Genomic DNA, 23,850 nt, shown 5'->3' on the forward strand with positions numbered 1-23,850 from the left:
ATTCTAAGTAGTTTTCCCCCTTTTTTCCCTTTTAGAAACACATATGCATGAAATAAGGCCTATAGCTGTGAATGTAGAGTTCTGCATTTATGGTTTTCCTTTTAATCTCAAAAACACATTCTTAATCATAAACAGATTTTGATGCTATAGCTTCCATCAAACACTGCCTCTTGTATATTGCAATGGAATGAGCTAGAAGTGATCAGACTATTTTTACCTCAGATCTGTAAATAACATTTCTATGTGAACCTGGGCAAGTCATTTGTTCTCTTTGAACCTACCCCTTCCCTTTCTCCTTTCTTCCTTTCTTCCTTTCTTCCTTCCTTTCTTCCTTTCCTTTCCTTTCCTTTCCTTTCTTTTCTTTTCTTTTCTTTTCTTTTCTTTTCTCTTTCTTTCTTTCCTTTCTTTTCTTCCTCTCCTTCCTCCCTCCCTCCCTTTCTTCCTCTCTTCCTTCCTACCTCCTCCTCCCCCTTTTCCTCCTTCTTCTTCTTCTTCTTCTTCTTCTTCTTCTTCTTCTTCTTCTTCTTCTTCTTCTTCTTCTTCTCTCTCCCCCTCTCTCTCTCCCTCTCTCTCTCCATCTTAGGGCTAAGAGGCCATATGGCATCTTGTAAGGATGAGTTATCACGGCACGATTATTAGTATGACCACAGTTGCTTCTAGCATTATCTGGGGATCACTTGTGTTATTTCACTTGCTTTCTCTTTTTATTTTTCACTAAAGTTGCAGTTAATTGGTTTATATTCCATAATATTGGAATGCAGGATTCGAATACGGGCATTCTGGCTTTGCATGTTTTGTTTGTTTGTTTGTTTGTTTGTTTGTTTGTTTTGGAATTTGAGAAGAGAAGTAGTTCTCCTAAGCTTACAAGCAGGATTCACAACCAGTCTAAGAATATTTAAAACAACTTAAGGGGACCTACTCTTCTCAAAAGATCCGAAAGTCCCCTTTTAGTTGTTTGTTATAGACACAGATAATACAAAAAAATATGTTTTGTCTTTGTCTTCAAAGAAATCTCCCCAAAACATTCCACTAGGTAATGCTTTCCTTAGGTAATTTTGATGGTTTTCTCTATATAATAAAAAATCCAAACCTTTTAAATGTTTTATAGTTAATGCTCATTACTAATTTGGGCAAATTTTTCTGGTAATCACTTGAAGTGGTAACATTTGATAATATTCACTAAGCTCATTCAAGCTTTTTTATCCCTAGACAGAGCTTATGCTACCCCTCACTAAATTTTAATATGCATAAAAGGCAGTTATCAAAGGATAGACTTCACTAAATTTTAAAGTGCTTAGAGATTTCTAAATTTTCGCCTAAATAAAACCAACACCATTAAGAAAGAGGATAGACTAAAATGTGTAGAACACATGGAAATGCCAAAAGTAATCCTTAAAACAATAAATGCATTTAATGCAGCACTTCAGTAGAGCAGATAATTTCTTTTTTCACAGCTGAGGACACTGAGGCACAAAGACATGTAAACCACACAGCTAATGGAAGCAAACTCTGACTCATACCATGCCGGAGTCTGAGCTCACAATGCTCTTTACAGATATTTGTTCATTGGTCTTTAAAATATCTAATACTTGACCTAGTCTTCACTGATTCTCTACTATGTGTCAGGCACTGAGAATACAGTATGAGCAAAACCCAGGGTTTCCTTTAAGAAGCCCATGTCTAAGCCATGCCTCTGTGTTCAGGAAGAGAATAGGTAAAGACTTGTTTCATTAAGGCATCTCTCATTTCATATTTCAAGTGAAAGTTCATTTAAGCCAGTCAGCTGTGGTCAGTGTCCATGGCCTTGTTATCAAGGTCCAAAGATTATCTGGCACTCCTATTGAGAATCTTCTAGGGTAACGGTAAGACTCTCAATTACAAAAGATGTTAACCAGGGTGAATCAAGAGTCCCTCCAAAAAGTCAGAGTAACATTCAGTCTCCAACTGACTACTTCTTAGACATTGATAAGCCAAACCAGCCCAGGAATCCTTCTCAGTCTGATTGAAGAAGCTGCATGGAAAAATATTTTGATATAACCACCTGTTTAGATAAAAAAGGTTGGACAACTGTCTGGACACATACACACAGTGACACAAATTACATATATACATATATATATGTATACACATATACATATGTGTGTATGTGTGTGTGTGTGTGTGTGTGTGTGTGTATATATATATATATATATATACTCCCTAGAACATTGTTTTGCTCCACACTGGCTTACACCAACTTCAGAGTAGAAAGTGTTTGTATCTATTTTGCAAGGGGGATAAGTGAAAGCGGACTGCAGGGAGGCCTCCCACCAGAACCACAGAGCAGTGCTGTGGCCCATATTTCAAGTCCTCCAGTCTACTTACGAGGTGTTGACCTTTTTCCCTTTCCTTAATATGTTGGGATATGAACATTTTCACAGCTTTGGATAAGAATATGACATTCAAAGTGGGGAATCTATTTTGTAGAAATATACGTTTGTTTCTATTGGGTTCAGTAAAGTTGTAATCGTTTTGAAAGAGAAATGTGACTGTAAACCTGTTTCGTGTATTTCACTGCCTCTTATTTAAGACAATGGTGATTGGCACTGACCTCGTGTGGCCCTCAGTGTGTTTTCTTCATTAATATTCAATGGTTCTGGGAGGCTGGCTCAGAAATCAGAAGTTAAGAATCTTATTTTTTATCCTTACAGAGCTGATACCAATCTAACAAATAAATCTAATAAATATTAAATCCAATAAATCTATTAACAGATCTAATAGATACAATTAGGAAAAGAGAAACCACTGAAAATGGATTTAGAAAACCAGAATGGCAAAAAGGACATAAATGATTAACAGAGAAAATTTCATAGCAACACCATATGACTAAGTGAGAAAAATAAAGAATATTTATCAACACTAAGGAAAAGAAAATTGCGAACAAAGTTTTGAGGGAAAACTCCCATGCATCAACTCTAGTAATTGAAAAAAAAGTATTGAGAACTGGAGTTACACTACTTATGTGTGAGAGTCCAAAGATGTTATTGGTTTACTAAAATGAAGTATTTACTTAGAGTGTAGCTGCATACCCTCTCACCCCTCATCATCCTGGTCATTTGTTTATACATTTGAAATTACATAACCAATCAGTGTGGGCTTTACTCTCCTAACAGGGCCCCCTGTCATTAAGATCTTTATACTATTACTCTTTTTTTTACTGAACCTAGACACATGACCAGGAAAGCTTGTTTGCATTCTGTTTAGAACATGGGTATTTAATTAGTGCCACTTCTGTAAACACACCATGCTTAAACTGATTACATTTGTTACAAATCACCTCCAACTATACCTTTAGCAACTAAATCACTCTTCCTCATCAGCTATCATTTATGTCTTATTAGCATCAAGAGGAAATGAAACAAAGTCACACCCATTTAGTTTCATCTCAGGACTCTCCCGTGCAGGTGCTGTATTAATGGTGCTGGTTTGTTATGTGGTACGCTATAAAAACATGAGTAATTAAGTGATGTTGTGTAAGGTGGTCAGACAACATTGTCTTCTAAGTTAAGCGTATTTCAATCATAACCCTTGGAGGAACTGCTCTAAAACTAGATACCATATTTTGTTATTGAATCATTTCTTAAAGGCATCTACTAGCTAAGAATTTTTTCTATGTTTTTCTTCCTTTTTTTCTAAATATTTCTGGCAGGTACTAAGCACAAAACCATGCTAGAAGCCCGGAATGGAAGTGGGACTATCAAAGCCTTTCCTAGGGCAGGCGTGAAAGGCAAAGGACCAGTTAATAAGGGAAACACAGGTCTGCAAAACAAAACGTTTCACTGTGAAATCTGTGATGTGCACGTCAACTCGGAAACACAACTTAAACAGGTAGACAGCGCATATTCTAGAAACGAAAACAGATAGGGGACACCCTTATGGGCAGAATATGTGTGATTCCTTTATTCCCTTTCTTTCCTATTTTCCTCTCCCATCCATCCATCCATCCATCCACCCATCTGTCCATCCATCCATCCATCCATCCATCCACTTGTCTTGTATTCATTGCCCTTATTTAGTAATGCTTATGTCAGTTGCCAGGGGGAATACTAAGATGTAATGTTTTCTAAGGCCTTTCAGTAATTGTCTGAAGTGAGTTTGTACTATTCTTATATCTGAAGAGTGGGAGAAAAAAGGGGTATGAGATCTTTTCTCTACCAGGTTTCCCCGTCAACAGTGTTGATTTTCTTTAAAGGTCAAATTGCAATGTTCCCTTTTTACTTGTTTAGACATTTACATGCTACAACTAATTTTATACTGTTCTTTTATTTTATGTACTTTATTACATGGTGTTGTACTGTATTTCTAAACCCTGCAGTGATCTGCTAAAGAGATTACTAATCCTGTTGCATTCACTTTTTCTGTGAATAGCCTTCCAAAGAGATCAGCTGTACAGTGGAAGGGCCGGCCCTCGTATTGTGTTGTGTTTTATATGCATATGTACAAAATTGGACTCATTTTATGCACCTTAGTTATTTATCTTTAGAATTTAGGGGATTGACATTTGGCTGTACAAATGTGAGGATAAATATTAGTATGGAAATAAATTCATGCCTGCCTGGGCATCTTTGTTTATTTGCACATAAAATTCCTTTAGACATTCCTTTCCTTTGTAAACTTTCAAAAAAGGAGATCTGTGCAGTGATACAGAGAAAAGCTGGGAAAAAGAAGAGCCTTCTATCCGTTAAAAAATATACTAAAATGGGTAGCATAAAAATATATATCCTCAAGCCATCAGGATCCAAGGACAAAAGTGCATGCTTTTTTATTTTGGTGTTTCTGCAACTTCTGTGAAGTAACTACTACCCTTCTTCAGGTTAAAACAGTATTTATAAGGGGGGTTTGGGGATGATTTTTTTAAAGCTGTCATTTTTAATTGCTTTTAATAGCACATTAGCAGTAGAAGGCACAAAGACAGAGCTGCTGGGAAGCCCCCGAAACCTAAATACAGTCCTTACAACAAACTGCAGAAGGCAGCACATCCACTGGGGGTGAGTGTCTTTGTTGCTTCTCAAATGATAGTGATCTTGAATGTCCGACAGTCTGCTGAACTTGATCTTTTTTTTTTCTTGGTCAGTTACTGTATGAAATAAATGGAAGGTACCTGAGTAATGACAAACAGCTGATTAGAGAGTCCAGACCCCGCTCCACCAATAGAATTACTTGTTTCATGAGTTGCTTCTGTGGTTTGCCACTTTTGGCCACAGTCCAGCACCTTTATCTTTTGGAGTTGGGCTCTGGTTAATGACAGAAGCATGGGGAAGGGAATAAACCCAATCGTTGCAGTCAGGTAAGTCATCACATGAAATCACATGAAATCTGGCCCTGCCGTTACTTCATAATTTCAGGGAAGGTCAGTGAAAAATTTCTCCAAGGGACAAAACATTGGTGTTGATGATGCCCTCAACAGTTTTGGATTTTGAATAACAAAGTCTGAAAGGCATGGCTTATTTTATTGAATTATCAAACCAAGGACAGTATCTAAGGCCTGGGAGAACACTTTCTGGGAGATGCCCCCTTCCCATTACCCCAAATATGCCATTTAGATTAGTGAACACACTAGTATTAATGTCCCGGCCTGGCATTTTTGTAGGAACTTAGGGGAAATCTGTGAAACCTCGTGATAATTTCAAGCTAATATTTATGACCATGTGCTTCTTTTTTTTTTTTTTTTCTTTGTCGAATTGACCACAGATTTCTCAGGGATACCCAGGGCTCAATGAAGAGTTAAGAACAACTGATCTATATAGTATGTGCTGAATTATGCACTTTGAGATCTGTTTTCTTCAAAATAGATCTTATTAATAATTGGTGCTATTGTGTGCTGCTGGCCTGTGAAAATATAGTTAAAGGAAAACTGCAATCATCTATTATGAAACCTCAGTAGGAGTTGACCCAATTAATTTAGTAGCATCACCCATTTTTATGCAAATGAAGTCACTTTACTCTTTTGTACAGAAGCAATTTTAGCTGCATTGAAAAGCTGTGAATTCTATGCAGAGCTGAGGTTTCAGCACCACTAGTCATAACTTTGAGTGCTATTTCTGACCAGCATAGACACAAGTTTCAACAATCAAGTGAATGGTTGTTAAGTAAACAGGGAAGTCAAATTGTATTAACGTCACCCTGCAAAACCTCAGTGGTAGCTCTGTGTTACTGTTTCCATAAATGGGAACATTCTTTCTGTGCGAGCAGCCATCTTGCTAATGCTACTAGCCAAAGAATGAACTGGTTTTGGAGAGTAGAGTTGAGAGCATGTGGTTACCATGTGCCCAGAGAGGAAGCCGGAATGTCAGATTTAGGGGGAAGTAAGTGGTCTTTTCTTCTTCGTTGCAAGTGGAATTTTGTTATTTTTATTTCTCTTTATTAATACCTCACACCTTGCTGTGCAACTCAGTTTGTTCACTAGGATATGCTCCTAGTAGCTGACAGCATTAATAAATCTCCCTTTAAAAATATCTTCCCATGACAGTTAATGTGTGTGTGTAAAGAGTAAAAAACTCCCTGTTTTTTTCTCAACATGAATAGTTTCCTACTTTATTGAGAAAAATAAAGTAAGGTTGCTGAGTACTTTTCTGGGGATTTTTCAACGTCCTAGACTGGCCATCTTCAGTGATCTTCCAACTCTATCAAAGAAAAGATGTTTACACTTCCCATTATTTTTATTGATCATTCACAAGTGTGATTTCATCTTTGTACTTCTTTACTGCTTTATTTATTTATTTAGAGAGGCAGAGAGAACAAGCAGGGGAGGAGCAAAGAGAGAGAGAGAGAGAGAGGGAGAGAGAGAATCCCAAACAGGCTTCACGCCTCAGTGCAGAGCCTGATGCAGGGCCTGGACCAACCTGAGACGATCATGACCTGAACTGAAACCAAGAGTCGGATGTTTAAAGGAAGGAGCCACCCAGGCGCCCCAACTGCTACATTTTAAAAGCTGCCCATCATTTTGGATTCTGAGTGTAGATGCCCAAACTCTTGTCCTTCTGCCCTCTTTTTTTTTTTTTTTCTTCTCTCCCTTGCAGGTAAAATTAGTATTTTCAAAAGAACCTTCAAAGCCATTGGCTCCGCGAATTCTACCAAACCCATTGGCAGCTGCAGCGGCCGCTGCTGCCGTGGCAGTGAACGCCCCCTTCAGTCTCCGAACTGCCCCAGCGGCAACACTGTTCCAGACCTCGGCGCTCCCTCCAGCACTCCTGCGGCCAGCTCCTGGACCTATTCGGACCGCCCACACTCCTGTGCTGTTTGCTCCTTACTGAATTCCAAATGGGAGTACTTGTACTGCAATAATTTTTCAAAAGACAAAACAAACAAAACAAAAGAGAACTATGCAGTGTTTATTTATAGTTTAAAGTATATCCGAAGAGCCAGGACTTTTGATAGTGAATTGAAAAGATTATTTAAAAAAATTAAAAAAAAAAAAAGGAGGGAGGTTTGGGGGGGAGGGGAGGGGTGGTATTTTCTCCAAATTAAAGCATTCCTCTTGAACATTGATTGTTTTAGAAGTGATCTCCAGCATTGACTTGTAGTGGTATCTAGAACTTCTGAAGCCTTTGTGACTGTGCTTTTGGGCACCTATTTCCCTCTGCATTGTCTTTCCTGCTTTATGAAACAACTATACATTGTAAGGGCATTAACTGGTTCCAGTGTATATATATAATAATTTACTCTGTAGATTAAGATAATATGAAAAGAAGAAAAACAAAACAAAACAAAAAAACATAAAACACACACACACACACACACACACACACACACACACACACACAAAAGCAACACTGTGAATAGTAGTACCCGTGCTGGTCCTCTTGCTATGACAGCAATTACTGGGTATTTATCCCAACAAAAGTAGATACAGTAGATGTCTTGTAAAACAATAGTGCTGTGTCTCAATCTATGCCACTAGGTTTTAAAGAGTCGCAAAAGGTAGAATGAACAACTATTTCATGCCAGTAAACAGTCAAACGATAAACAAACACCAGAGGGTTTGTAGAGGTGTTCCTGGTCCACATTCTCCCCCTCCTGTCCAGCTTGTAAGACTTTAAGTTGAGGACAAGAGAGCAGGGCTAAGCATCGAGATAGGGGAGACATTAATAAAGGTAGTTTCTTACAAAGTACTCATTTTCCCACCCTGAGGCAGTATTGCTGGAAATCGGGAAGGCTTTGTAAGGAAACTATATCTGAAAACAGGTAAACCCGTGCATCATGGGTGTTTCGAAAGAAATCAGTACAAGTGTTTTGTTTCATGGATAAGGAACGGTCACGACCTAAGATGATAATGCAAAGTAAAGGTTTTTCATGTTAGTGTATATCCAAAACAAGAAACAAAAACAAAAAAACACAGAGAATATTGCATCTCTGCAATATATCCCCTTTATATCATACCAGTAAGGCTGTGTCTTAGGCAAAGGTTTCTGCTTTGAATATGATGATAGATGTTAGCTATTGTTGTGGGCTTTTTCTTGTTTTTTAGATTTCCTACTGACATGATATAAACAATTAATATATATTTAAGTGTTAGTAAAACAAGAAAAATGACTCTGAGTTGATTGCAGACCAAGGATATAGTGTTGGAAAAAAATCTGGTAGGACGCACTTGACCATCATTTCTCTAGTGGAGTTGTGAAATCTGGCAGCCTTCTGTGTTCACCGTAAGGCTGAAAGGAGTTGATGTTTTACCTTTAAAACAAGATTTATCAGGGGTATATATAAATATATGTATATTGTATATATGTTAGAAAGATTAAGAGAATAACTTATAAAAAGAAAATCTATATAAAATAATTATATAACCATCCCATGTTACATGTTATCATTAAGTTGGTAACGAATGGCATAAAAATAGCTGTGCCTTTAATTTGTGATAAAGGCTATTTGCTTTTTCCCATAGAAAGCTAACATATACCTATCACTATGATGGGGTTTGATGCAGCCACTCTGTTGCATTAATAACAACAAGGATACTCAAACTTAGAACAATGATAAAACATGTACAAATCAACCCTACATGATTTAGGTTTAGAGAAAAAAAATATTTTTGAAAAGGTTTTGTAAAGACTATTTAAAATATAGGGAAGGGCTGGATATGGCCTTCCTAAAACTGCTCTTATCTAAACTGTAGTAACTTTTTGAGAGGTATAAAGATTCAAGATGAAACCATTTGAGAGATAGGTATTTAGCATTTGTCATTTTATATTTAAGAAACACCCATAGCGTGCTTGGTGCTCAACATTGAACGTGGTCTTTGGAGTTCTTCTCCACCATCTATCTAGCTATAGACATTTGTCATATAAACGTATCTTTAAAGCAGTTGGCTTTATATATCTTTTGTTAAACAAAAAAAAAAAAAAAGTAAGGGTAGAAGGAAGAAAGGAAGGTAGGAAGGAAGGAAGGAAAAAAAGGGAGGAGGGCAGACAGACAAGACAAAAAAGTATTTCATTAGTCCTTGGTAAAAAGAATTTCAAACCATGCACATCTGGTTAAACATGTTGGTTAGTATTAAAATTTGTTTTTTTAGAGTATCTGGTGATTTTACATTTACCAATACCTCTACAATCTGGTGTTAGCAAGTGTTTGCTTTTTTCACTCACAGACCCTACTAGTTCAGTCAGATGGAAAGTTGCTCATGAGTTTGTTGTTTGGGGCTCTGTCTATATCTCGTGTGACCAGCTTCTGACCGATTTGAACTTAAGTTGCCTTTTTCTGCTTTGTCAAATATTTTTATCTTTCGCTATAAGTTAGCCTGAATCCTTATCCAACAACCTTTACCCCTGAGAAAACCTCTTTCTATTGGAGAACCTGATGTTAACTGATGCAATCTCACTACTCTGTGCTTTTGCTATTCTTTCCCCATTTTCACCAAAGTGAACAAGCCAGTCCACTAGAAGTCAGGGCCTGTGGGATGCAAAGAGTCCTGGATCACAAGGTGTTACTAACTTTAATGATTTGCTGGGAGCAAACAAATCAGCCATATTTTCTCCATCAGCCATATGAGAAAACTCAGAAATACCTAACTCCCTTCTGCCTCACTTCGCTATGGAACCATTTTTGTTTAAATGGTCTCTTAAATTGGAGTTGTAATCATCAGTTGTCTTTTACTCACTACCTAATAAAGGATGAAGCCTAACTATAGAACTTACAGTGGATTTTCTGTGAATTGTTTCCCCCCACTCCACATATTTATCAACACCAGATCAACATCTATTACAGTTCAGACTGCTATAAAGCTATATCCTTTCCCGTAGGGAACCTTTTTCATGAATAAAGATCAATAATTCAGATTGGTCAGCATTGGTGCTCTGAAAATCCCCAGGGGTGGTCTGACTTTATGGTTATATATCCCTTCCCATGCCTCACACCCGTGGCGAGGAAGTGATAGAGGAAGCATCTCCGATTTCATTTGAAACAGATATAAATGCATTGCAAGAACCAAATGCCTCTGGACAAAGCACTGCCACACCTCATCCAGATCATCCAGACAAATGGGAAACAGTCGTTGGGGAGGTACTGTATTTCTCTTTTGAGAAAACAGGTGATTACATGTAACAAATTGTTCCTGTCACCGGTCTTAATCTTTGAAGTGTTCTATTCACGTGAGCAAACATGGTTGGCTTTTGGCATCACTGCCTCATCTGTAAAGACTGCAGTCTTTAGGTACCATTAGGCCTCCCTTCATCCACTGCGATAATTCACTGCTGTTATCATCAGAGATCTAATTTGGGTTCTTGAAAGGTGCTACATATTTTGCTGCCAAAGAACTATGTAACCAAGAGAGCGTTCATGCTCATTTGGAAATTAAAAGAGCAGGAAATCATAAAACAAAAAACTGAAAGACAACAAAGTTTCTTAAAATAGGATTATTCAAGGTTTATCCAAAGTTAAAGTTTTATGTACCCATATAAGTTTGTAAGGCACAGAACAAATACATAGGACACATGGCATTAAATTTCACTTATAATTAAATTGTAACTTAATATCTTTGCCCCCACACCCATTTAATTTTCGACTTTCTTGAAGAAATCAGATCACAGAGCTAAATGATTCAAGTGGTGTAGAGACCTCTTCCTTCAAATATGAATTAATATAGAGCACTACCTTCCTGTGCATTCTCATGGATAGCATTATGTTAATAGTTCTTTGTATACAGGAAAGCATCATAAACTAGTAGGGAAAACAATGAGCTGAAAGAAGTCAGTCTATTGTAGACTTTGTCTCTGATCAGCAGGATCATAATTAGATAGTTGACTAATGCTTTGCCCTTAATTTCTTCATCAGTAATATGGCTGAGCTGGTTTTCTATTTCGGCATTAAAAAACCACTTCTCTCATCCTTTCGAAAATAAAATTGCTTTCTTGTAGTAACCCATTCAGCTACTCACATATTTGCACGTGTCCAGAAATGTGTTCTGTATTCCTCTCCATCCTGAATATACGACACTATACGGCATTCATCTAATCAATCAGAATGTAGATTTCAACAATTATCAGAGGAGTTGCTAATTCACACTGGACATATAACAAAGTCATAAAGGATGTACTGCATCTACTCAATCTAGAGCATGATAAAATTTGAACAAGACAAACCCCAATAAAAGCAATAGAACGTTGGCAGTGCACGTGTGGAAGGGAGCAACAGATATTTAAATGCCTCATCCTTATGCCTTTTGTTGTGCTTTCTCTCTTCAGCAGTAATGGTCTCCATCACTAATTCTTTCCTGTGTTTGCATGTGTCTTAGCTAATGGACACCTAGTAAGACCACTTCTTCCACAGTCAAAGGATATCAGTGATGCTCTCAACATTGTTACAGCAAGAATTATTTGAACTGGGTCCTGACAGTGAATGTCTTACATGTTGATTTCTGTTGGTTTTCACCAGAAGTGTAGATTTATTTCTAGAGCATCTCTTCTGGTCTTTCTATGGCATGCTTTATAACAATGACAAAGGCTATTACCAGGAAGTGAAATGGATCATTTATATGGCAAGTCTTCATTGTCTACTCACTGGTTCTGAGAGTAGCATCAGGGCTTCCAGAGAAAGATATGTCGATATGTTGATATATCATTCTTAGGTGGCCTACAGGATCATTACTTCCAGGAAAGGCTTTATAGCTTTCCAGAACTATGAATGGTGATGAAAGGCCAGTTCTGCACTGGAAAACTCTCCTATGTGCTACTTTTTAGAAGTCCATGCAAGTTACAAAAGGTCACAGAGTTTGAAAAATTCCTTGGCTTGCTCAGGTGTGAAAGAACCAAGAACTACCTTCAATCTGGTCATCTTTTTACTCTTTTTGGTGACAGAAAGCCATCTTTCTTAGATGTTCAAGTTGACTCTACAAACTGCCAAAATGCATTCCAGGCCAAACCTGATGATTAATATGCATGATCAAGTGGGGTATCTTAGAGTTTGGTCAAATTTATAAAGAGCACTGAGAATGGGTTCATGTTCTTTTTATGACTGACGAGTCAACTCTAAAAGCAATTTCCAAAGAGAAGATCTAAAATGGTTTGTAAGCAAAAAAGTGTAACTAAAAATAAGTACTTGAACAGTGACCAGTTCTAAGGTTAATTGTGTGTGTGTGTGTGTGTGTGTGTGTGTACCTGAAGTGATAGAGAATGCATCCTTTTTCAAAATCATGGTATTACCTTTTTTTTCCCCTCCAATGATCAGGTTGGTTGTTATTTTAAGACGAGAAACTGTAACTTCACATTTGGGAATCTTAATAAATTTAAGGCATTGGAGAATTTGTCAAGTAGGTATAATATCAAAGTACTATGCTCTCTAGTAACGTTTTTATGCTAGCAGTTTGAGTTGGGTAATGCAATTGTAACATTTAATACAAGCTTCTGACATTCAATATAGAATTTGAAACTATCAAATCCCTAAATCCAGGTAGTATGCAACACCTGGTAAAATAGTACTAAAGAAAATTATCAAAGAGGGAATCCTATATTGGGGACCTAGATTATATTTTTTCAGGAAACAAAATTTGTTAAAGTCATTTGGCTTTTTGATTATCTAAATCTAGTGAGACACAAATCCATTGAGAAACATAGTTATGGAGTTTTTAAGCCATGGTAAAAGTGTATGGAATTTTATTAACTAAAAAATAAAAATGTGGGTTTTATTGGATACTTGTCAACTGAATTTAAAATGTGTTAATTGTATAATTTCAGCATTGGACACCAGGACTAGGCAAGGCTAATGTTGGGTAAAGACCCTCCACTAAGTGTTTTGCATCTATTATGACAGTCAGCTTATATTATTAGATACAGAAAAGTAATAAAGTTCTTGAGATTCTGGAAATTTTAGCTTTCATGAAATAGCCAAAAAGAATTTCCTGGGATAACATCTGTTTTTTAAAGGGATTATGGAAAAAGTATGTGGAAGTATTGGAAATTGAGGAAAAGGCTTGTGGCTAAGGGATCTAGGCATAAGATCGATCATCACAAAACAATGGACATGCTCTCTGGCTTCAACACAAATTATCTATTAGGAAACTGGTCAACTCACTTGATATTTTGACGATTCCCTTCTGAAAAAAAATAGGAGTAACAATGTGATTACAAAGATACACTAAACAAAAATCTGAATTTAGTAAACGTAAGTCATTTGATTCTCAAAATTGGTTCCAAAATTTAAGCCTAATTCCTATAAACTTCAATAAAGTTGTTTTAAAATGCATCTAATACTTACAGTGTTCATATTCCTACGTATATTCAGGGGAATTGATCTGATGCCAAACCAAGGTCATTTGTAGCTATGTTAGATCCTCAATCTTGTCCTGAAAATAAAAAAAACCAAAACTTAAAATAGATTTTAAGACATCTAGTCTTATACACACATGGAACTCTATGCTAAGAACGTTGTTTTTACTGGGAAATTTGTTGGTCATATTTTTTTCCTTTTATCATTCAAAATCTTTTGTCAATTCAACTAAGGTTTCCTTACTTAATTGTAGTCATTCATTTCTGCTAGTAATATTTAATTTACTGGAACTTTACAATTAATTTTAAATTGCCTCCTAAAAGTGGTCAAAGAAAAATTTAGTATTAGCTAATGGATGATGAGATATTCAACTCTCATAAAACCTGGGGGGTTGGCTATTTTTAATGGTTATTCTTAATAATAGAACTTTAAATAGACTCAATCAAATAAATTGAGTGATGACTTTGCCTATTTACTCACAGCCAATTTGAGCCTTAGTCTCAAAACCTAAAAATAGCTAATCCACATGCATTTAGTGACCACAAATTGAAGGCAGTATTTGTTTTTGACAACCAGATTTCTGATAGGAAACTTTGGCATTAATATTCAAAAACATTGAATCACATTTTGAAATTTTAAAAATAGGCTATGGTGTGCCCTACATTTTTGTAACCCTGCAACAAAACTACTCAAGGGAACAAAATTATGTGATTCTTTTTTTCACTCTTTATCCTCATAGTTCAGAAAATATAAGCAGGACTTTGTCCAATATCAACCACTTGGCAAAAGATTTGACAAAGTTTTATCCAAAGACAATAATACCTCATATTTGAAAGAGGTGCAGTATATGTAGCTTTCTTGATTTTACAAAGGACAAAGAAAAGGAAGGAAGGAAGGAAGGAAGGAAGGAAGGAAGGAAGGAAGGAAAAGAAAGGAAGGAAAAGAAAGAAAGAAAAAGAAAGAGAAAAGGGAAAGAAAGAAAAAGAAAAAAGGAAAGGAAGAAAGAAAGAAAAAGAAAGAAAGAAAAAGAAAAAGAAACTAGGAATCAAAGAAATTGCCTTGCCTATAGTCACACAGATATGGCTGATGCATTGGTCAGCTAAAATGATGCCACACTGGCATACAACTAGCCTGTTCCTTGTTCATCTGCACATTAGGGATCTTAACTTGAGCAGCAGAAAGCAAATTGCTCAGGATGCAAATTCGTGCCACCTTATAGCCCATATGTTTGGTAAATGACTTTGCTCTTTTCATCTTGCCAAATTGTGCTGAATAACCTTTAATTGGAGGTTCTAGATGTCCCCAGGTGGACTTGGACCATCGAGATGAAATTTTTGTGTGTGTGCGTGTGTGTGTGTGTGTGTTGCATTCTGATACTTGAATTATGATTATTTGTGTTGTTGTTTTTATTCATTTTCATTGAAGACCCAAAGAACTGCCCCTTGTATGCCAGTAAAGTCTTAAATCTAAAATATTGATAATCAGGTCATTCACATAATTTGTATCATGCCATTCTTCTGTTTTAAGTCATGTAACAAAATCTCCCCATGTGCTAATAATTTCCCCTATTTAAAGTGAAGCTGTTATCTATTTTATTGACTCAGCAATGTAAGATATGGAACATTTTATCCTGTCTCTGGTCCTATAGGTTACACTTTCAGCTGTGAACAAATTGATCTTTAGTTTGTTTTCAGGAAGTCTTTAAAAATTTTCAGTTGTAATAAAGGAAAGAAACTAGAGGTATTTTTATGTGATGGAAGCTCCCTGGTTCCTTCAGCAGCTCTAGAAATGTCCTCAGCCATTAATCCCTCTCTCCTCGACAATATCGAAATTGTCCAGGTACAAAACATTATATGTGGTTTCAGGAAATTAGCACATTTAAGTCCTTAGTCTTCACTTAGTTCATAAAATAAAGATGGTTGCTAATTTTCCTGTCATTCACAAAAAAAATCCATAGGTAATATATCCATTTAGGAAACATCCTTCCTTCTTAGTTTAAGTTTTAAGGTTCTTTGGAAGAGAGATATTATATTAAAACAAATGAAGTGTGTGTTCCATATGTTCTAGTCTACTTGTTTGCAATGTCTTAGCATTCAGAGAAGTACAAAAAAAGCTCCATAATATGGTTGTTCCAAGTGTCAGCTAAAACTTTAGCTCACAGAACATGTGTCTTGCAACTGTTTCTCAAAAGAAATGTGTTGTTTGAAGGGGGGACAAATAGTAAAATATTTATTTTTTGTCCATCTCTGAATGATGGCTGTTCCATCGTCCCTTCTTTCTCCCTTGTTGGAAAGACAAGAATTCTCAGGGCGCTTGGGTGGCTCAGTCGGTTAAGCAACCAACTTCGGCTCAGATCATGATCTCAGTTCGTGGGTTCGAGCCCCGCGTCAGCCCCGCATCGGGCTCTGTGCTGACAGCTGGGAGCCAGGAGCCTGCTTCTGATTCTGGGTCTCCCCCTCTCTCTGTCCTTCCCCCCGCTCTTTCTCTCAAAAATAAATAAATGTAAAAAAAAAAAAAAAAGGAAGACAAGAAATCTCATCCTTTTAATGTATTTTTTTGAGACAGAGAGCATGAATGGGGGAGGGGCAGAGAGAGCAGGAGACAAAGAATCCCAAGCAGGCTCCAGGCTCCATGCTGTCAGCACAGAGACCTACACAGGGCTTGAACTCATGAACCATGAGATCATGACCTGAACAGAGCCCAAGTCGGATGCTTAACCCACTGAGCCACCCAGACACACCAATGTTTATTTCTGAGAGAGACAGAGACAGAGTGTGAGAGAGCATCAGCAGGTGAGGGTCAGGGAGAGAGGGAGACACAGACTCCGAAACAGGCTCTAGGCGGTCAGCACATTGTCCCAGGCGGGGCCGGAATCCACAAACTGTGAGATCATGACCTGAGCCGAAGTCAGGTGCTTAACTGACTGAGCCACCCAGGCTCCCCCAAGAGGTCTCATCTTTAAACTGACGACTTAGTGCATTTCAAATAAGGGTAAGGCAGAACAATCACTTGACTTCTAACATTGAAACCTGTGGTTGGTCCTTGCTGAAAAATAAAATTCCAGTGCAGAGAAGAGGTTACAAGATAACAGCCATGTTTCCATAGGGCTGAAAAAGTTTTTTGCATGAACAGTATTGCGTTTTTTTTTTAAACAAATTTTAATTAGTTCCCAAGCGTCCCCCCCGAAAGCATTTTTTTAAGTGGAGATTCTGATTTTCTTGACAAATCAGAAAAATCTGAGAGCCCTAGCACTGTGTTCTCATTAGGCAACTATTAGCTGCGATTGAACTGTGACTGCCCCCTTTGGACAAAGCAGAGTTTTGCAATTCATTATGATGTACACTCAGAGATCATAGCAATTGTTTCCTGCCAGGCCACTGTGATCATTTGGTTTGCAAACTCCAGCGTGGCCTTTTGATTCTCAGCCATCACCTACTCTTTTGCCAGCTAGTTTTCAGGGTTCTCTTCAACCCTTTACCCTCTCCGTCAATTTGTCATTGCTGGCTTCATCTTGTAATGCTTTTGAGTCTCATTTTAGATACGCAGTTTCAAAAGAATGAATGTTTTGCAAGCATCACTTTCAGTAAAGCCTCCCTTCACTAGAATATGATAGGAGTATGTGGGATTTTCTAGAGTTGACACCCAGGAAAGATCTGATTCGGGCAGCCAGCAGGTGACCACATTCAAGGAAAGGATTCTGCCATTTTCTTCTCATTTCTCTAAAGGAGAGTTTGGCTTCAGTTTACAGCAGACACCAGATTTCAGGAAGAAACACCAAGCATAGTTCATATGGAAACACATCCTTATCTTTGTGATTCTTTCTTCAAGTAAAATATGAAAAAAATTCAGAAATAATAATTTTTCTGAACATACCTTTGCTGAATACATTTTGGTTCTTTTTTTTTTAGTGCCATACGCATGTAAAGTGCCAGATTGTTAATTTGAAAAAAACTCATACAAAAGTATTTTTACTAACTTTTGAAATAACCCCCATTCTTTCCCACATTTAGGATCAGCATTCGAAATGTCTATCCTTAAATTCTGCCTGACTCAAATGACATAAATATTAACATCTATGATTTTTAAAGTGCTAATCATCTAATAGCAAAGGTCTCTTTCATGTTGTTTTGCTTAGAAATAAAAAATAAAATAAAGTAAAAAAACAGAAAACAAAGCAAAACAACAAAAACATGGCTGATCATGTTTCTGCTGAGTATTCCAAGTCATGAGCCTAAGCCAAAACTAGATTTGGAATCTTAACTAACATACAACTTCACATTTTTTGAAGCGTGTACTCCAGACATTGAGAATAATTTCTGGCCAAGTCCTAGGAAATTGCTCATGGTCTTTCTAAACAGGGAATTGTTATGCTGAAGCTAAAACCAAATGTCAGCTAAGGTCTAATGTTGGGGAAAACAATTAGGACATTACCAAATTACCCTCCTGTTAAAGAGTTCACCTTCAAAAGCTAATTACCAGTTGATCATGTTTTATTCATTAATCAGAATTATTTTCAAGAGTGTCAGAGCATTTCAGGTGGGCTGGATTGAGTTAGAATGGGAAGGACTACATAAACATAGCCTCTGCAAGCCTGTGATTGATTCAGATGCAACACTGGATGGGAGCAAAATACTATATAGGATCAGAGCAAATGAGGCCTGTTTTGGCCACTATTTCCTTTTCTCCGGATTTCTTCTAGGTAAGAAGTGGGAGAGGTAGGGGGGCACAATTGCCAGCAACAGCTGGTACAGGCATGGTTCCAACAGATTTATGAAGAAAAGCCCAGTTTATGCTAACTCACTGCCATTGTATACTTAGGTATATGAATTTGCTAGGGCTGCTGAATTAATTACCATACACTTTGATGGCTTGAAAACAACAGAAATTCATGCTCATACTGCTCTAGATGCTAGGAAGCCAAAATCAAGGTGTTGGCAGGATTGGTTTCCTCTTAGGGGGTTGAGAGGAAGGAACGGTTTTGTGCCTTCTCCTAATTTCTGGTGGTGGCTGGTAATCTGATGCATGTATACCCCTGTGTGTGCCTTCATTTGAACATTGGGGTTCTCTTTGTGTGTCTTCATATCACCTTCCTTACAGGACTGTGTCTCTTTTATGTTTTATTAGGACACCAGTCATGTTGGACTTAGGACGCACCTCCTTCAGTAAAGTATGGCCTCATCTTAATTAATTACATCTACAAAGATCCTATTTCCAAATAAGCTCACATTCTCGGGGTCTGGAGGTAGGACTTTAACATATCTTTTTGGGGAGAAAGATCAACCCCCTTTGGGTTTACCTGACCTTTCCTGGAAAACTTACACCCGCAATTTGTACCCTTCCCATTAAAGGGTTGTTTATAATTTTGGGGCTTGCCTACTTTTTGATCCAAAGAGGCCTCCACTTTTATCATCAAAGGTGGAGGGAGCACACAAGCAGAATAGGACCCTGAATACTTTGTTTTCAACTATCTTTTCTATTTCTCACTCTGTCCATTGCTATCCAAAATCAAGCCTGCTATCTTTAGGTTGGGTCCTGTAGAAGCAGAGCCTGAAATGAGATTCTTATGAAAGTTTTTTTGTTTTGTTTTGTTTTGGTTTGTTTGTTTTTAACTGAGGGTGTGCTCTCAGGAGAGGAGGAGTAAGGGAAGTGGCACGGGGGCCGAGGGGAAAGATAGGCTTTAGCCTGGTCTCTGGAAAGCTATGAATACTTTCAATAACTCTTTAAGATACTATTTGATCATTCATATAATTCAAGGATAAGATATTAAGAGAGACAGGCATAGTCAGAACGAATGCTGAACTGAGAACAAAAGAGATGGCTAACATTAATTCTTAAGACCATTGGCAAGTCATTGGCTATCTTTGGGCAAGCTGATTAGAAACTTGCAATTTATACCAGTTGCACCAGGGTAATCACTAAATAATTCATTCATTTATTAATGGTGTAGCCATTAACCCATTGCAAGCTCAAGAACGTCCTGGTTTGGTCGATAATTGTATGGACAGTTTATTTTTGACCCTGCTTTCCCCAGTTTAAAAATGAGTGGGTTGAAATAGATGATAAAAGGACCATCCCAAGAATACACATTTCTATACAGTGCCTTGTGTTTAATAAAACATGTTGCTTTTTAATAAGGGGAAGGTAACTAAGCCATATTCAGTGCCAGGCTCTATGCTAAATCCCATGCTTCAGCTTTTTAAATTTTATCTTCGTAATGATTACAAGGGCAAAAATATTACTATCCCCATATTAAAAATGTGAAATAAGTAAGATCGGGAAAGTCCAGCAGCGGGGCGTCTGGGTGACTCAATCAGTTGAGCGTCCGACTTCAGCTCAGGTCATCATCTTGCAGTTCCTGAGTTCGAGCCCTGCATCGGGCTCTTCACCAAGAGCGCAGAGCCTGGAGCCTGCTTCGGATTCTGTCTCCCTCTCTCTCTGCCCCTCCCCTGTGCCATGCTCTGTCTCTGCCATGCTTTGTCTCTGTCTCTATCTCTGTCTCTCTCTCAAAAACAAACAAACATTTAAAAAAAGTGATAAAAGCTATTATGAGACAATAGGGAAACTTAAATGTGGGGTACTTACTGGCTATTAAAAAAAAGAATAAAGTCAAGCAGCTACCCCAAGATAAACAGTAAGTAAGCTTTGGAGACAATATTTAGATCAAGAACTCCAGTACCGAATTTTTTCTACTGTATGCTGCAAAATGTTTCATCAGTCTCTTTTGTAGAGAAAATAGCGAAACTTCCTACAATCCAGCTGAAGAATAGGTAACCAGAAATCATTTGTACGACAGGCTGAAGGTCACAGCTTTTAATTAAATTTGTTGAGGAATAACAATGTTGACTATGATCACAATGATAATGATGATGATGGTGCCGATGGTTCTGAGCTCATTTCAGATTCAGAGCCCTTCACTGTTGGCTGTCTATTCTTTTCCAGTAAAGTGATGTAAGATGTTCAGACCAAAGTGCAAAACTCTGTGACCAGCCATCAACCCTTTCACTGCTCTTGGCAATACCTGTTCTATTCAAATCTCAAATTCCTTTTATTTAGTCTTCAATGTGTTGTAGTCACTTTAATACAGCGATAAGATTGATGTTAAGGGGCCATCGATTACACAGCACCAAGAAGAGGCTCTGCTAGACCCGGTGAATTCTTTAGCAGCAGTTAGAGATCACGGAAACCCAGGACTTCTCCATAAGGCACTTGACCTGTTTCCACTGTCTATGAACAAGGGTCCTAGCACTGCAGGTGAAATGTGTGACAGGAAATGGACTTTTAAATACGGTAGAAAGAAATTGCAGGGCCAATCTGCCTTCCTGATGGCATCCTGAAAGCTCTGAGGACTAACGTATCTCTATCACTTAATGAAGGATCATTTTATCATCTGTGATGTGTCTGAGACTAACTGCCTTCCAAGTTTGGGTATAACAATGCCTGCATACCTTAGGATCTAGGGTAATGACAAGTGTCAAGGGCTAATTTCTGTAATTTTAAACAGGTTTTGAAGCATTTAAAACAAATGGTTTCAGCTATTAAACAACTAAAGATGCCCTCAAGCAGTGGTTGCCCAAGTGTGGTACATAGACCACCCCCATCAGAATCACCAGGAAAGCTCATTATGCAAATTCTTGGGCTCTACCTAAGAGAGAATCAGGATGTTTGAAGGTCATGTCCTACCTGTTTCCAACTGACACAGTGATTCTTTTTTCTAGTGTTTATTTTTTGAAGGAGAGCAAGACAGAGTGTGAGCAGGGGAGGGGCAGAGAGGGAGACAAAGAATCTGAAGCAGGCTCCAGGCTCTGAGCTACCAGCACAGAGCCGCCCCACACGGGCTCAAACTCAGGAGCCATGGGATCATGACCTGAGCCAAAGTGGATGCTTAACTGACTGAGCCACCCACGCACCCTGACATGGTGATTCTTGTGTACCCTAAACCACTGTCTGAAAAAGCTACCAGTTCTGACATCCTTTAGTGGCCTTCTTTTATAATCTTTGGTATTAAAAATAAGATAGGAATAGTGTCACCACTGTTACTAGGCTTTTTCCCAAAAGGAATTTTTCCACTTTGGCATAAATCTTCTATAGACACCAGTTTATGTAATCACATAGCTGAGGCCCCTTCTAGAGAGTTTACATGCCCCAAATATCACTGCATTCCACTTCAGGGACAAAGCACACACCACATATTGCAAGTTCCAAATCCAATGGCACCTGGGCACTTACAGTGAGTATCCCTGCCTGCTACTCACCATGCCTGAGAGTCTTGAGACTTCAGATGTAGTAGACAGCAAACAATAAAAGGACATGCTTCACTTGGGGGGGAATCTGAGCCTCTGTTCCAACTATGCATATCTTAGACCAGCGTTTAAGACCATGTTTTTATAAGTCATTCTTCCTTTCCATTATGTTTAGCTTGATAAGGTTGGGTGTATTCTGTCGTGCAAATATTGCATAGCTCCTGTCCAGCCGCTGGTTTCATAATGAGGTAACTTCATGTCATTGCTCTTTTTTTTTATTTTTTTATTTTTTTTATTTTTATTATTATTTTTTTCAACGTTTTTAATTTATTTTTGGGACAGAGAGAGACAGAGCATGAACGGGGGAGGGGCAGAGAGAGAGGGAGACACAGAATCGGAAACAGGCTCCAGGCTCCGAGCCATCAGCCCAGAGCCTGACGCGGGGCTCGAACCCACGGACCGCGAGATCGTGACCTGGCTGAAGTCGGACGCTTAACCGACTGCGCCACCCAGGCGCCCCATTGCTCTTTTTTTTTTAAAAGAACATTCCTTTTTTTAAAGTTTATTTATTTTGAAAGAAAGCAAGAACATGAGCATGGGAGGGGCGGAGAGTATCTGAAGCAGGCTCCCTGCTGACAGCAGGGAGACCGATGTGGGGCTTGAACTCACAAACCACGAGATCATGACCTGAGCCAAAGTTGGAGACTGCTTAACTGACTGAGCCACCCAGTCAGTTGTCACTGCTGGTGACAGCCAGATGTCACTGCTACCTTAATCAACTTGCCCAGCTTATGCTATTTACAAACTGTATGAGCTAGGGTCAGCTATCTAATTACCCCATGCTTAAGTTTCCCCATTTGTTAAATAGAGAAACGAATAGTACATATACATCATAGTGTTCTTATGTCCATGAACAAACCTAATATATGTGAAATGTTTAAAACAGTACCTGCCACGTAATAACCACAATATAAATATTGCTAATATTATCATTATCATTGTCATTATTTTGTATGCCTTTTACACACAAGCAAGAGTTCCTAAACCAAATGTATTTTCAGAGAACAACAGATATTTTGTACTCAGGATTGTGTGTGTGTGTTGTGTGTGTGTGTGTGTGTGTGATAAATCATCTATTGGTTTAAACATTAGTGTTAAGGAAGAAATGCCTATGCATGCATTTGTGTGTGCTGGGAGGTCTTCAATACTTTTTATTTAAGACCAAAAATAGGTTTTAAAATGTACAGAGGTTCTTAGGTATAGAAATAACGATACTGTTTATTGAATATTTACAATTGACCAGACACCTTATATACATAATCTTATTTAATATGTATAAAAATCCTTTGTGGTAAACTTTATTAAGATTGATTAATGAAAGTAGTCCATTGTCTAAGAAATTAGGCATTCAGAGCAAGGCCAAATAGCAAGTAGGTACTGTCATAGGTATTTAAACCCAAGTCTCGCTGTTTCCAAATTAGTTACTTTTCACTCAAATTAATCATCTCCTAAATCAATGGGTGTTTAATCTGTGAATGCCAAGATTTCTACTATTAAGTCTTATCATTTAATTCATCCAGCCAATCATCCAACAATCCAACAAACATTTCTCGAAAAAATTTGCTAAACAATTTGGATTAAAAACAAAGAAATTTTAAAGATAGCATCTGTCTTGAGAAGTTCACACTCCAGAAAGTAAATGAACATGCCGACAAAAAAAGTGTAGATTATGTCAGGATGATACACAAAATGTTACATAAATCAGAAGACAGAGTACCTAACTTCTGGTGGAACAGGTAAAGGAAGCACAGAAGGCTTCCAGATGAGAGAGCATTCCCGAATGTTGAAACACTCAGGGTGGGTGGCTCAGTTG

At 37.9% G+C, this 23,850-nt stretch overlaps 1 protein-coding gene across 4 annotated transcripts in view; it reads left to right on the forward strand.

Annotated features, from left to right (window-relative positions):
* The window catches only part of ZNF385D (zinc finger protein 385D), a 900,615-nt gene extending 890,456 nt beyond the window's left edge, over positions 1-10,159 (forward strand). For all 4 annotated transcript variants that reach the window (XM_058729761.1, XM_058729763.1, XM_058729764.1 and 1 more), the window contains 3 exons: positions 3,689-3,867; positions 4,926-5,027; positions 7,059-10,159. In XM_058729761.1, coding sequence (XP_058585744.1) covers positions 3,689-3,867; positions 4,926-5,027; positions 7,059-7,292 — 515 coding nt within the window. In that variant the 3' untranslated portion in view covers positions 7,293-10,159. The remainder of the gene's footprint in view (positions 1-3,688; positions 3,868-4,925; positions 5,028-7,058) is intronic.
* The last annotated feature ends 13,691 nt before the right edge of the window (positions 10,160-23,850 follow it).

This window comes from Neofelis nebulosa, chromosome 5 (assembly GCF_028018385.1).
Source record: "Neofelis nebulosa isolate mNeoNeb1 chromosome 5, mNeoNeb1.pri, whole genome shotgun sequence".
NCBI classification, from domain to species: Eukaryota; Metazoa; Chordata; class Mammalia; order Carnivora; family Felidae; genus Neofelis; species Neofelis nebulosa.